Source organism: Taeniopygia guttata, chromosome 3, assembly GCF_048771995.1.
Source record: "Taeniopygia guttata chromosome 3, bTaeGut7.mat, whole genome shotgun sequence".
Lineage (NCBI taxonomy): Eukaryota > Metazoa > Chordata > Aves > Passeriformes > Estrildidae > Taeniopygia > Taeniopygia guttata.
The window spans coordinates 47,241,711-47,257,391 of NC_133027.1; the positions used below are offsets into that span (position 1 = coordinate 47,241,711).

The 15,681-nt window shown below is 40.1% G+C and overlaps 1 protein-coding gene across 2 annotated transcripts; it reads left to right on the top strand.

The window, feature by feature from the left end:
* Positions 1-8,079: 8,079 nt before the first annotated feature.
* On the top strand, positions 8,080-14,673 carry GTF3C6 (general transcription factor IIIC subunit 6). Of its 2 annotated transcripts, none has more exons than XM_030267750.4 (6): positions 8,080-8,246; positions 9,221-9,301; positions 11,595-11,658; positions 12,210-12,254; positions 12,389-12,502; positions 14,027-14,466. In XM_030267750.4, exons 1-6 carry the CDS (start codon positions 8,172-8,174, stop codon positions 14,320-14,322), a joined length of 675 nt encoding a protein of 224 aa, XP_030123610.2. In that variant the 5' UTR covers positions 8,080-8,171; the 3' UTR covers positions 14,323-14,466. The 2 variants fall into 2 exon arrangements, with proteins under 2 accessions (XP_030123610.2, XP_030123611.2); XM_030267751.4 differs by having other exon boundaries at positions 8,092-8,246; positions 12,392-12,502; positions 14,027-14,673.
* Positions 14,674-15,681: the final 1,008 nt, after the last annotated feature.

Consider the following 15,681-nt stretch of genomic DNA (forward strand, 5'->3'; position numbering starts at 1 on the left):
ACAGCTGCTACACTGGCTGGCTCAGGGCACAGGCAGAGTGAACCTGTCACTGTCTGCACCCATCCATGTGGATGTACCCTCAGATGACCCTAGGCTGTAACAAAAGCTAGTTTTAGGAATTGGTTCTCCAATTAATTACATTTTAATTGCATAATACAATGTATACTGGAAATGGAGTAATGAAGCCTTACAGGATATGGTAAAGTGAGTTTTTTCCAACATCACCACAACAGTGTGCTGCCTAAACTGATCTATGAACTATCTTGAAAATAGAGGCAAGACATGTAGTCAGTGGGTCAGTGCATTGGATTTGAACACAACTCCTCAAAATTACTTTTCCAGTAGCTTTAAAGTCTTAAAAGTCACTCAAAATACTTTTCAGACTTCCTGCAGAGAATTCCCAAAGAGCCCAATAACAGCCTTTTCCAAGTACTGATCCCTTCGTGAGTAAAAGTAGTAATTATGGGCATACCAAATGTCATGATAGGTTAAGTGACAATGGGGACTTCACAGGAATTTTCACCTCTTGGATTTTTATCTGCTGTCATTTATCTACTCTGCTATATTCCTGTGCTTCTCTGTACAAGAGACAGTGGAGTTAAATATCTGCAATTAGAAATAAAGCTGCTAAACACAATTTATTGCTCATAAAAAGTTCCACCTTTTGGATCTAGCTCACTCACTGTCTGCAGCAGTGGACACAAAGTGAAGAACACAAATACCTATGGTGTGCTGCCAGCTGTCAGCTCAGTTATGTCCTTGGCCTGATAGGATTTGCCCAGGTTATTATTCCCAGTGGATCACTCCTTCAAGTACTCATCCAATCTCCCATTAAGTTCATATAAATTTTTGCCTTTATAAAATTTGAAAAGAAATGTAACAAGTTTGCCAGCTTTTTGGTATGTCATTCTAAACCAAATTTGAGAGCCTAGAACAGCCATACAGTGAGACAGATCAAAGATCCATCTCACTAGTACCCTTGTCAGCTAAATCAGCCCACAGAGAATGCCTGGAAAAACCAGCAGAACAGACAGGATTAGCATGCAAAGGTATTTCCTCATTCCTCGGCAATCTTTATCTCAGGAGTTCTGAGACTCCTAATGGTTGCATTTCACCTGCCCTTCTACTATCCAGTCATGTTACATCTCACAACAGGCTTTCTTTTTTCGAAACCCAAAAATACAGTACCATCATCTAACTTCCATGCCTCACTTTCCATCTTTGATTTTAAAGGTTTTTTTTCTCAACAAATAATTTAGAAATATGTTTCATACTTCAAATTTCCATGAAAATGCACTAATAGTCACCCTTCATTTTAGAAACAGACCATTTTCTCCTAACCTGTATCAACAACTTATTCCTTGGCAGTTTAGTTTCTTTTAAGAGCCACAGTCCACTGTAGTCTATTATGCAAACAGATCTTTTTTTAATGCAAGTGCATCAACTGCAAGTACAATGACATCACTATTAAAATATTTTGAAGCAGATCATCATGCACAATGGTGATCAAAAATCAAGTCAAGGCCAAGAAGCCTAAAATTCATGGCACAAAGATTTTAGTCTCATGACTCTGATCAACATGACATTTACCTACAGCACTTAAAAGTACACAGACAATCTTCTCTCTTTTGTTTTCTTTTACAGTGCCTGATTTTCCTTATCAGGAAATGTTTGCCACCATCTAGATACTACAGTCCTAGCAAGATACATTTCTTATTTGGAATTCATTTTAACTCTGATTTTTCTCAACATCCTTCAGTAGTGCAAAGGGCTATTTTCACCTTCTCTACATAATTTATACCTGGTGTTTATTCTCCTTCCCCCCCTGTCTCATATGCACAGCATCACACTAGCCCCATTTATACTAGCTTTTCTTAGTCTCTTTTTCTGGGTTTGGGGGTTTTGATGTCTATGGAGCAGTACATTTTTGGTAATTAAGGAGATACAGACAGATAACAGGAGTCAGTGCATTCTTCTGTTGGTTGTACAACCAAACTTATTTATGCGGCTATTCCACTCTATCCTGCCTCACTTTTGGCACTACTGTCCTACTTCAGAGACACAGAATGCATTTAAGATTTCATTCACACAAGATGAACTAACACTGAAAAAGCAACATTCTTACACCTTGTAGTAATATCACAGTACAAAAAACCAATACATATAATACTGGCCCTCAGGCTTCAGCAATATGATTCTTACTTTTCATACTGTGTCAGAAACATTTTCTGCAGGTCAGTGGGTATAACTACACAAGCACTAAACTACCAGGAATCCCAAACTGCTGCCAAGTTACACTTCAATAAAAGCTTACTGAATCAAGACTCTGATGCTTCTGATGTAGATTGATGAATAACTGATTTTTATTTCCTGCACTGCAAACCACTCTGGCACTTCCTGAGGTGTGTAAAAATTGCTTTTAACAGCACTTCACTAACAAGCAAAAGGTGTTCATGTAGATGGAAACCAAAACAAAATTCAATAAAAATCTTTCACTTCAATAAAAAGTAAGCCATGGGAACATTGATCATAATCAGTGAATAAATATGAAATAGAAATAACTTTATGGTTTTACATAATTGTATGCAAAAAAATTTCCAAGGGTCATTTATATCAGTTTGTTTAAAATACATTTTAAACAAATACTCTCCTATGAAGAAAAGCTGTTCAGCCTAGAAAAGAGAAAGTTCCAGAGGTACCTTTAAGCAGCATTCCTGTACATAAAGGGGGCTGCAAGAGAGAAGAGGGACTTTTTACAAGAGCATGAAGTGATAAGACAAGGGGGGATGGCTTTAAACTGAAATAGGGAAAGTTTAGATTAGATATTAGGAAGAAACTCTTTATTGTGAGGGTGGTTAGGCACTGGAACAGGTTGCCCAGAGACATTGTAGGTGCACAGTCCCTGGGGGTATTCAAGGCCAGCCTGGATGGGGCTCTGAGCAAGTCAGTCTAGTGCAAGGTGTCCCTGCCCATGGCAAGGGGACTGGAACCAGGTGATCTTTAAGGTCCCTTCCAACCCAAGCCATTCTCTGATTCTATGAAATACAGACAGGTCAGCTGGGATTATATAAGAGTTTGGCCCCAAATAATAATTATTCCTGGTGAATTTTGAAGTCAAGGTCTTTTAGCTGCTTTCAACCCAACAGGAGTAATTTTCATCATGTTATCTCAAATAACTGATGTCAGATTATCTGAGGTCCTGTAAAAGATCCCAAACTTTGACATTTCACAAATTAGCAAGTCAGCTCTATAAACAGACATCCCACCCTGATCCAGCTGGATAACAAGTAATTTAATTTACTCCCTATCTGTTACCACCTGCTTCAGGAGATTGTCACCTGCCAAGTTTTACTGAGAGGGATCCCTGTTTCAGAACTCTGTGAAGGACACTGCAGCAGTTCTCAGCTTTGCCACGTCACTCTCCTCCTGACCTGTCACCAATAGACATGAAGATGCATCCCTTTCACATGTGGATACAGCACCAAGTTTCTTCAGGGCGTTCCCAAGGTAAGGAGCATTTGAAGCTCTGAGCTGGCTGCGTGCAGGAGGCAGCATTCATTACTTTTAACAGCCAAACTCTTTTTCCCTAAGGAAGACAAGATAAAATGTGTCTCCTCAAGGGCTTCTGCCAGAGCGCCACAGAATTAGGCCCTGGAGGGAAGAGGGAGCCCAGGAAACATGTGTTGGAAGTCAGGCAAAAATGCCAGGAGACCTCTGTGGGTGAAGAAGGAGCACCTCCAAACTCAAACACAAAAAGGAAGCATAGAGAAGGTGGCATCAAGGACAGGTAACCTGTGAGGAAAACAGACACATTGTTCATATATGCAGGGATGAGGTCCTGAAAGTAAAGCCCAGTTGGAACTGAAGCTGGTGATGGATGTCAAAGACAACAAGAAATGCTTCTGTAGGGGACAAACAAAAGACTGGGAAAAATGTGAGCCCACTGCTCCCCCCCTCCACTTCCTACTATAAAATCTCACTCCATTGTTTTAGACAAGACCCAGTAAATAGAAGCAGTTCTGTACCTCTTACTGTACCTACCCTTCTTTTCTTTGTGTAATATAATTCCTTACATAATGTTTAAGGAGTTCTAGAAAAGACAAAAGCACATGTGCTAAGGAAAAAAACAGGCGGGGGTTTTGTGGGGAGTTTTTTTTGGGGGGTTTTTGTTTTGTTTTGGTTTTTTGTTTTGGTTTGGGTTTTTTTGGGTTTTTTGTTTTGATTTTGTTTTTGTCAAAACCTGTGAGCTGGTTTGGCATGCCAATTCCTAACTGAAGAGGCTCAGCAAGGGAGCTGCAGAGAAATGGAAATCATCTTCTGTAAAATACTATCAGCAAATTACCTTTGTCCTGGGGCTGATTTACCTTTTGCAACACCAGCTACAGCCAGAAACACACACTAGTCTCTTACAAGCTTTCTCCTGCATCTCTCTACACCTTACAATGCTGTATTATGGCATTTAGATGTTTCACATGGTAGAATTTTACTGAGAGTGTCTTCTGACATCCACAGGCTATCACCTTTTGTCACATCATTGCTTTTAGCTACATTTCCAACTGAAAATAAGCCTAGGAACTACAACGCCCTTCTCCCAAGGCTGTCAATTCAGCAAATAACGCAGATAAAAAGATTAAATGTAACTTGTGTGTGTATATTTGCACACATATGATCTATTATAATTTTTGAATGCTAAATCCTGTTTTTTCACCACATAATACAAAAGGCTTTCAACCAGAGACACTCACAATCTAAACAGACAGAAAAGAACACAAGAGCTTAAACAAAGACTCTTATCTTACTCTCTGCTTTTACAAAACATTTAATCTTTTACTTAGATATACTAGTGCCAGGACCTCACAAAGAAAGTAATGTGTTCAGGAGGGAATGGAGAAAGGGCACCTCCCTTCTGCAAAAGGATTGAGAAGGAATTCCAAACATTAAGATAAAAATCAAAATAAAATGGAAAAATGAGACAAAGTTGTAAGCCAGAATTATTTCATTATGTATTTCAGTGAACTTTCTCTGATTTCCTTTAATATACCTTAACTGCAAAAATGTTTATTTGCTAAATAGATAGTCCCAGCCTTTAATCTATGAACTTCAACAAGTGAAATTTGGAAACTACGTGGCCCAAAATAAAATACACATTAATGTGCTTAAATTGGAGGTGAGCCCACAGAAACCAGTGCATCCATATTACGTACATAGATCTCAAACACAAGCATTTATTTTAAATTGACCATTTAGTTCTCACTGACTCAGAATTATGTAAGAACCACCAAGGAACGGGCCTCTAGCAGCATGGACACATAAATCTGTTCAGGCACTGACAGGACTGTTAGCTAAGGCCTCAGAAACCCAAAATCTGGGTCCTCAAGATGTGTATTTCCATATTTATCTCATCAAGCAGTTCAATCTCACTGGCAGGCTCCAAGGACAGTCTCTTTTAAGAGATAAGTTGTCAAAATACTCCTGCCAGGATAGGAAAGACCAAGGTAAATCACTAATGCCCATGGCAAATTTAGCCTGAGAGGGCAGTAATCTCTTCTAAAATACCTTTGGCACTAATGCACCAAAAATTTCCCATCATCCAACTGCGTGCCCTGAATCACCATAACTGGGAGACTGAGATGATCCCAGATTCTACGGGACACTTAGGTTGATTTAAAGGCAAATAAATGTACTTGCTCCTTCACAGCAGTTCATGCCAGTCTCTGATTTACACAGGCTGATCTGGCACACATTTACATTCCTGCGAGGGCTTTCTGTAGTTTTTAACCATATCACTTCACCTCCCCCCAGCTATAAAAAGAGAATTATGGTATTTGTGTAACATTACAGAGGCACTGTCAGTTATGACAATTAATTAAATAAAATAAATATTCAGAATAGAGAGTTGATTCTGCTTTATTAAGGTAGAGCTTTTTTTTTTAAACAACAAAAATTTTATTTAAAGGAAGGAAGACCTGGTGCAAAAACTAAAGCTAAATACAGACAATGATATGAAAAGTTATTTTAAAATATCTGATAATTAACACTTGTATAAAACCAAGCATGTGTTCCACAGCTTTTATTCCCTGCAGTCAAAATTCAAGCCTTTACAATTTGCCTGCTGAAAAGGTAACACATATTTTTCTGTGCATATTTTTCTGTGTTTAGAAGAAATATAAATTTATGGGCTGTTTTTACCACAGCAGTATGCAACATTCCAAAAGAAGCTCTAAGAAAAAGTAATTAAAAATGTGAAGTTTAACAGAAAATGAGACAAAGCCTAAAGCCAAAGAAAAACCCTGCTAAACTTATTCAATATTATTGAGATCTGTAGTTTTTCTATGAAAAGGAAAAATGCATTAGATCACACCTATCTGGACAAGTGAAACACTTGATATGGTGCAATGCTGACATTTATGTCTATCTTATGGAAGTTAAGGAGAGGCTGGAAGAAAATTTCAGCAATTTCCCTTGCAAGCAGTTTTAAATTAACCTTTTAATTGATGACTTCAGTATAATGAGTAGGTAGACACTTTTGATACAAAATAAGAAATATAGCATATGGAAAGAAAATGCAAAAATTACAAAAATGGTGTAAAACTTATAATTATGGAGTGCAACATTGTACCAAAATGTGGAATATGCAACATTTTCTCAAGAAAGGATGTTCTTTAATGTTTGATTTTTGTATACTTTCAAGGCTAATCATCAAGATGGGAGATTTAATCTGTGAAACAGACAGCAGCCCACAAGCTCTAAGTGATGTGCAGGTGCTAGAAAGACAAATTACTAGTTGGTAGAATTGCCTTGCTAAGCTTTAGGGCCTGGCAGGTTTCAGTGATCTCACACCCAGAGGGAAGTTAACAAAGTTGGGGAGAAGGATGTACCACTGACAGCAGACAAAAGGAATGCAGAATTCACGGGCCACAAGGACATTGGGCAGAATCCCCAAGATAAGGAAGAAACTAATAAACCTTACCCAGCAACTGTGCTGAACCAGCTCTGAGTGGGTAAAAGGTAATTCTGCAGAGGGAGATCCCAACCACCCACTCACAGATCATTGACCTAAAAACCCATCGGCCCAAAGGAAGAGAAACACCACGGGACTGACTAGCATGAGATGAGAGAATCATTACCTAATAGAAGATAGAACACTAATTAATACAAGGATTATGTAACATGTAGTCAATGAACACTAATTCCTTTGTTTGCTGACACGTATAAATAGCAAAAGGTTTTGATAGTTGTTGTGCTTGATTTGTGGAATTCCACTGGGCACCCAGGCTTGCAGAACTCTGAAATAAAATCATCAATGTCTCTCTCACGTGTGATGTAATTAGTGATGCACCCTGGGAAACAAATCCGATTTTTGTGGACAACATCCTGCACTTACAAACTAAGATACCTCAGAAATTCTGGTCAGATAGATGTATTTGATGGGGTATATTTCAACCTGCCAAGATAACCAGAAAGCATCATGCAAAGGACAGGAATGGTAGAAACTAACTGCGTATTTTATTATTTAATAAAAGCTTTCTAAACCAATGGTCTGTACCAGAAGCAGGACATTATTTGTGCTAATAAGAAGACGTGTCTGGTAGCCCTTTTTTTTTTTGTTAATAAAAGGGTGAGGGAAGGATGACACTTCAGGGACTCCCATTTTCCAGTAGTACATCTGATCCTCAAGAAAAACTCGCAGAGCGCACGGGAGTGCCACAAAGCCGCTCATGCTTTCGTTTTTCAGCGCTGAGTGGAGGCCGGGCCCGCTCGGCCCCGCGGCGGGAGCGGCCCCGAGGCGGGAGCGGCGTTGAGGGCGGGGCAGGGCCGGGGGCGGGAGAGGCCCCGAGGGCGGAGCGGGCCCACGGCGGGAGCGGCCCCGAGGGCGGAGCGGGCCCACGGCGGGAGCGGCCCCGAGGCGGGAGCGGCGCTGAGGGCGGGGCGGGCCCGGGGTCGGGGGCGGGAGCGGCGCTGAGGGCGGGGCGGGCCCACGGCGGGAGAGGCCCCGAGGCGGGAGCGGCGCCGAGGGCGGGGCGGGCCCGCGGCGGGAGCGGCCCCGAGGCGGGAGCGGCGCTGAGGGCGGGGCGGGCCCGCGGCGGCGGGGCGGGGCCGCTGCGCGCTAAGATGGCGGCGCGGCCCCACGTGGTGCGCGCTGAGGCGGGCGTGGGGCGGGCGCTGGTGACATGGCGGCGGCAGCAGCAGCAGCAGCGGGCAGCGAGGGCGGGAGGAGCGACGGAGCGGAGGAAGACGAGGTGGAGGTTGGTGGATGCCGATACCGAGGCGCTCCCCAGCCCTGGGGGAAGGGTCCGGCCCCCCGCGGGGCGTGGCCTGGCCCCGCTCCGCCCGGCCGGAGGGGCAGGCGGGGAGAGGGGCCGGTGACGGACCGAGCGCGTTTCCCTGGGGCCGGCGGGTTCTCAGTAGCCACAGCGGTGCCGTCCCCACAGCTGTGTGGTTCTGGCTGTTCTTCCTCGGGCTTCCCGGAGAACGGCGTGGTCAGAGAGCGAGTTTCCAGTTTCTATTGCTTCCTACCGCCATAAAATCACAGAATCACAGAAGGATTTGGGTTGCAAGGGCCTGTAAAATTCATCTGGTTCCAAACCCCTGCTGTGGGCAGGAACACCTTCCACTAGACCAGGTTGCTTAAAGCCTCATCAAGCCTAGTCTTAAACACTTCCAGGGATGGGACATCCACAGGTTCTCTGGGCAATCTGTTCTAGTACCGCACCCCTCCCTTCAGTAAAAAAAATATTTTCATTAATGAAAATTTCAGTGTCTAATCTATACTCACTCTCGATTTAAATCTGTTACCCCTTGTCCTGCCACTACAGGCCCTTGTAAAAAGTCCCTCTCCAACTCTCTTGTAGGCCCGCTTTGGGTACTGGAAGGTGCTGTAGGATCTCCCCAGAGTCGTACTGATGCTCATTTTTCAAGGGTGAAAAAAGTGCTCCCCCATTGCTCGCTAGGAAGAAGAGGCCAGGAAATTCGGTGTCCATTATTCTTATGGAATAGTGGGTCACTAAACTTCCCTGGGTATTACAAGAGTTCTGTCCCTTGATAAAATGCAGCATAAACTCCACTTTGGGGTCTGTTTATCCTGAAAGGCTGTGTCTTTGTCTGCTGTTCTTATTGGTAAAGACTGATTTTGAGGAGGCCTTTTCCCCCTTCTCCCCCCGAGTTCTGTAGTATCTGTACATGTTCTGTTATAGCTGTACATGATCAACTTTTCTTGTAGGAGCAACTGGTCATGGTTGAGCTATCAGGAATTATTGATTCAGACTTCTTAGAAAAATGTGAAAACAAGTGCAAGATTTTGGTGAGTGATTACAGCAGAATAGGAAAGGGGTAAGTTATTACGGATGTGAACAAGGGAGTGAGGCTGCTTGTAAATTTCTTGACGTTGATAACATTAGATCAAATCTTTTATAGAGAATTCTGTATGTGTCCTGTGCTTGGCTGCATGTTGTGGGCTTTCTTTCAGAAACAGCATAAAGTCTTTGAATATATTATTGCATAAATATAAGGAAACTTTTTCAGAAGTATATAAAAGCTTCGACCAGTATCTTCTCTGATTTCAAGTTCTAAGGTAATTTTTATTTAAATTATGTATTGCACGCGTTAAAAAACCATAATTGTTAATCACACTTCTTTGAACAACTGGAATACAGCAGACAGGTAAAGCAAAATATTTAAGATTTGTACTGTATTTACAATGGGATTTTTTGCAGCTATGTCCTGGCAAGTTCAAGTCTTCTAAATTATAACTGGGTATTAAGCATTTTGTAAACAGTTTTGGATGGAGTTTGCTTCACTGTAAGGTTATTGTAGGAATCTGGTTTCCCTGTCCTGTTCCTTTTGAGTTTTTTAATCACTTTATCTGTATAGGACAGATTTCATTTGCCCTTCAAAACTTACGTAGACTCCGAGAGATGTATAGATAGTACAAGTACTTCTGATTTGCAAATACTTTCTCTAAGTAGACTTTTATTATAGGCTGAAAAGATGGAGAGAACATCTGAGTGTGCCACTGATCACAATATATGTGAGTGGTAAAGTCAATTCTGAATGTCTCAGTAGTAGGAATACAATCAAAATTCATAAAGTATTCATCTTTGGATGGATATGCAGGTTTCCTTCCTTGATCTCATCTAATTCTCTTGAAATTTGTTACATGTATCATTCATACTGATGACTGAATGGCCACCAATGCTTTGGTTCTGCTGGAGGGATTCATTTAAATGATGCACTTTGAGAGCCCCTTGTAATGTTACTAGTAAAAGGTTATAGTGTCCATACTGTGTCCTACTTGTATCCACATTTACTTGGGTTCACTCCACAGAGTAAGCATTCCTTGAGGCTTTTCCTAAGGCACAACTGTTGTTAAACCCTTAATTAAAGGGTCTGCTCTGTATTACTCTGTTTAACAAGTTTTCTGTGATGCTGGTGGCATCAGGGGAAGATGGTCTCCAAGTCTGCATAATCCACAAAGGAATGCAAATCAGCCAAAGAAATAAAATTTTGAATGTAAAACCCCCCCATAATGCTATTGTTTAGTACTGATGTGTTACTAATTGTATTTATTTCTTGTAGAAGGAAAAAAAAACCTCACAAAAATATGTTCTGTGTGTTAGCTTAGTGTTATTAGTGTTCTCAATTTATGCAGAAGAAAGTGAATCATAGAGCTTAAATCTTGTTGATCTTGCACTTTTGAAACACAAAAATGTATATGGGGAAAATTGCACAAATTCTATTAACCTGTGTGATATTTTGTATTTTATGCAATTTACCACATAATGCCTTATCTTCAAAACTTTTAGTGTGTGCTTCTCTTTGTGTCCTGAATAATTCTGATGCTCACAAGGTACTATTCAAAGACCTTTTGCCTTAATTAGTGTGTTTTGTTCAGACATTGATTTTTATCAAAATACAGTATATAGATATATCTTACATAAGAAAAATAGGATGCTGGCTTGTGTATTTGGAAAACCTGCAATCTAGAGGAAGGGAATGAGCTGTTGGAAGTGCTTCCTTACTCTTTCACTACTTTAAAAAAAAAAAAAACAAAATAGCAACAATTTCCAACTCCATTGCAATGAAGACACACAGTAATCACAGAAGCTTCTGTAACCCTGCAGTGGCCCTTCCGGTACTGATGTAATGCCTTATGCTGGACTTCTTCACCCTGTGTATTTTCCAATTTTAAAGTTATTCCACTTTCTAGAACTTGTATTAATTGAAGCTTAGAAAATAACATCATCTGCATGCAAACACCTACATTTTTGTTAATTTGAAATGGAGGTTACATTAATTTCCTAGGGGAAATAACAGCACTAACTTATATAAACTGTTGGCTGCAGCTTGATCTGAATTTATTGTAATATACTAGAGCATTTTCTATACAGTTTTATACCATAGGTTTTATTATGATTACTAAAAGAGTATTTTCTGGTTTTTTTTTTTTTGTATTTAATATACTTAAAGGAACATGTATGATGAGGAATTGATATAATCTGGATTCTACTATGTCTGTCTTTGCTGGTTTTACAGTGAGAAATGCACCTGGGCTAATACAGACCTGACATTATGCAATTTTATCCTTCTTTACATAGGGAATAGAGACAGAGAGGCCCATTTTACAAGTGGACAGATATGTATTTGCAGGAGAATATGAAGGTAGGAAAACTTATGTGAACACAATCTCTCCCTTTTCACGTGACCCAAGGAACTTTCTTAACATCAAGTGGTTTTACTGCAATTGGTCCTGTGAGATGCTGTAGTTTTGGGTAGTTGTATAACACCATGTAGAGCAGCAGCAGGCTGAGTTCACTGCTAAATTATCCATGCATCCATGGTACTTCCAGGGAAAGTATGTCTGGAAGCTGACTCTGGGGTGTACCGGCTCGTATTACTGGAGACAAAAATGTGGGATATAAAATGCTTTAAAGTACTGTTGTCTCCTGTGTAAGCAGGACTTACATGTTGTGCAATCTGTAGTTCTCTCATTTGCCCTATGGTGACAACACTGGTCTGGAAGAAAATGGTCTGGGATCCTCCCTTGTAGTGACTCCAATGACTGTGATACTCCTGCCTGCTCCAAGTTCCTTACCAGTGCTACACCTCTGGAGTGTGGGGGCTGGAAACATTCCCACAGCTGGGCCAGTGGGCACATTTTCTGCAGCTGATGCAAATTAGTCTCTAAAAGTTTTTCACTTTGTTTTTCATAGATGCCTTGGGAACCTGTGTGGTTTTTGAAGAAAACACAGAGCAAGGTAATTGTTGTGATTTGATGTTCTGTTTGTTTCAGTAGCTGAGGAGATTAAACATATTTATCTTGTTTCAGTTGCTAGTGGAATTAACTATAACGATTGGGGTCTGGGTATTGTTTCTTCTCCTCTCCTCTTAGTAGATGCAGAAGGCAACCAAAAAGTACAGCTGAAATACAAGTGCCACACAGTGAAGAAGTTGAACATGACACGGACCCTTCTGACAGAAAAGAAGGAAGGAGAAGAGAATGTCGGTGAGTGATTCTGCTCTTATGTATGTGGACATGAGTGGATTATGCTTAATCCACAGGGAGAGTCAGCCTTTATTAAGTGTTTGATCCAAGAGCATGCAGGAAGTTAAAGGAACTTTATTCTTTAAGCACCATATGTGTATATTTAAATTAAAAAATAAATACATTTCTGACCAGTGCTGCCTCCATAAATGGCTAGTAGGAGATTACTATAAAGAAGTGTAAGAGCAGGGCTGATGCTTCCTGCTATATTCTTCTGTTATCTTTAGGTTTTAAAATCAGAGGTGCTGTTTAGTAGTTCTTTCTTGATTTTTATTTTCCCCCTACTTTCATAATTTTTTCTAATGACTTTTTGAGTCTCTGTAATTGTTAAAAAGAACTGAATTGTACTTACTGAATTTAGTTGAATGGAAATGAATTTAAAAATTAAATTAAAAATTTTAAAATTACTTGCAAAGACATACCTAGAAGACCATTTATATTGATTTTCACTCTGTAGGCAGAACTTGGGGTTCATACGTTTTCTTTATTTATTTTTTTGTACAGAGGTCAGTGCTTTTACATAGTCAAATACTAAGTATCCTACCATATATAGCAGTATTCATTAAAACTGTCCTACTGCTTTTAGCTGCTTTTTTCACTCAAGTCAGTGTTGCTGCTTCATATTTTAAGAATATATAGCCATTTTGTCTTAAATATGAGCAGTCAGCTAGACACTGGCCATAGGAGGTATAAATGAAATGTCATCTAGAATCTAACCAAACATCAGCATTCTTATCAACACCACGTACCACTTCTCTCTGGAGAATTAACTATGTAATATTAAACTGAAACCATTATTGTGATAGTATATGTAATATTAAATTGAGACTAGAGAGGATTTTGCTTAATACAAAGTCCTTTTTTATTGCGGAGCAGCAGTACTGATGATAAGTACTGAAAACCATTTTGTTTCTGTACCGTGACAGGAATTTAACTTGTGCATACAAAGTAACTAAAACATCTTGTGACTTTACAACATGTACTGAGTAAAAATCAAAATGGGAGTGGAATCCCATTTCTATTAGGGGTTGGTTTCAACCTGTTGTTCCAACTTATTGTTACACTTGAGTTAAAGAGAATGTAAGAACTTGTGTCCTATCTCTCTTGTTGTCATTACCTATTGCCAGAAGATCTAATATTTAGGTGAACAAATATTCTATTATCTTCATTATATTTGTGAAATATTTTCTCTGCATTTTGATTTATGTTTAAGTAAGAGCCTGAGGGTGGCATTAGACACCTAAATTCAACAGGAACTCCCACACTGGATCAGAGGAAAGATCTTTTTAGTCCTGCATTGTATTTTCTGGTAGTAAATGGGTATGTGAAAAGTAATAGGAGATGCATGTACATATCTTTCTATTCTAAGTGGTTCTTTTACTTAGACATTGGTCTGGCTCAGCCTTAATAACAGTGAACTTAAACAAATTAAAAACTGCTGTTAACTTCTTTTGTCACTAATAGAATTTTCTTTCTTCACATCAGGTGGAGTAGAGTGGTTGCAGATCAAGGACAGAGATTTTTCCTACAGCAGGCTTAATATGATTTGCAGTTTTCTGCCTGAAAAGGATGATTCTGAGGAGTCAGCTCAGGCCCAAGATAAACTGACTGAAGAGTCCGAGGGAGAGCCGAGTGGCAAAGGCAATTCTAACATGAACTGTGACCTGGAAAAGCAGCACACCTTGGAAATAGATGCCTCTATTCCTCTGCCTGACAGCTCTGCTTCTGGGGCAGAGGAATTTCCTTCTGGAAATGCTGCCTTAGAGGATGCACCTCCATGATATTAACTGTGATCTTTTGAGGATTTCTTCATGGAATTAATGGGCCAACTTTTATAGGCCATGACATGATTTCCACCTTCTCTGAAAAATGAACAGTGGAAAGACAGACATTATGTTTTTGTGCATTGCTTTTGTGCTTGAATTATAGTGGGAAGGGCTTAAGTGTTTTTTTAAAATTACAGACTGGAAATGTATGTATCCCTACCTCAAAACTGAACAAGTGGAAATGGTTACATAATTAAAAGAAACTCCTAGGTTAGAAAAATGTTGATGTATTGCACAGTCTGAAACATTTTGTAAAAAGAAAGAAACACCATTGTTTAAAATAAAGACCTGAATTTTTCAACTGTAGCTTTACCTTGTGCGTTGTATTCAGCTACACACTCTATCTGCTTTTGTACTGCAGTTATTGAAAGAAAACAAATAAGTGTGGCTTTTATTGACTGAATACTCATCAAATTGCATAGTTTAGATTCTCTCTAGTCTCCTTTGTCTCCTTGATGGACTTTAGAAATCATTCATATGGGAAGGGACTTTAGGGGGTCTCTCATCTAGCTACCTATGTAAACAGGGTCAACTATTCAAAATTCAGAGCAAGTTGGTCAGGCTTTGTCCATTCAAGTCTTGAAAACCCCTGCAAATGTCAGCAAATGAAATCCAGATCTTAAAGAGGCATCTGTCATGCCCCTTCTCCCATTTTGTGTACAATATAATGCGTGTTATACAAAAGGAAGTGTGGTCATCCCGTTTTTCCTCACGGTAACTTCTTGTCTCTAATATTCCTCTCTGTAATTTTTCTGAAGGGTTTTATGCTTATGATCCTGTACCCACGCATCGGTGGTTCCCAGACTAGTCCATGTGACTATGCTGTGCCACCTAGGTAGTCTGTGGGTTGATACTGCTACATCATTTATACTGCCACACACTGTTCTGTGTCACAGTTGAGTGTGTTGTGCACTCAGGATAATGTTTTCAAAAACACAACAATTTTAAAACAGAAGACATTTTCTCCCTGACCCTTCTTCTTTCCTACTTTTCTGTGCCTCCCTCAAAACAGTGTAACTGCAACAGTGCTGTGAGGATGAGAGCACCTAATTAATTCCAGCATAATTATGTAATACTTTAATTAGTAATGATCAGAGGAGAAGCTCACCCACAATGCTGTTCACAGCACAGCATCAGTAAAGAGAAGCCATTAAAACAGCAACAGTTTCAAACCATCAATCCCATTATTCTCTCTTTTTTTTTTTTTTTTTTTCCTGTGTAGAAGCAACTTGAATTCTTGGGGAAAGGGAGGCAGGGAGAGGAAGAAAAGGGAACATGCTCTTGTGTGCCTCCAGCCTGGGTGTGGATCTTTCA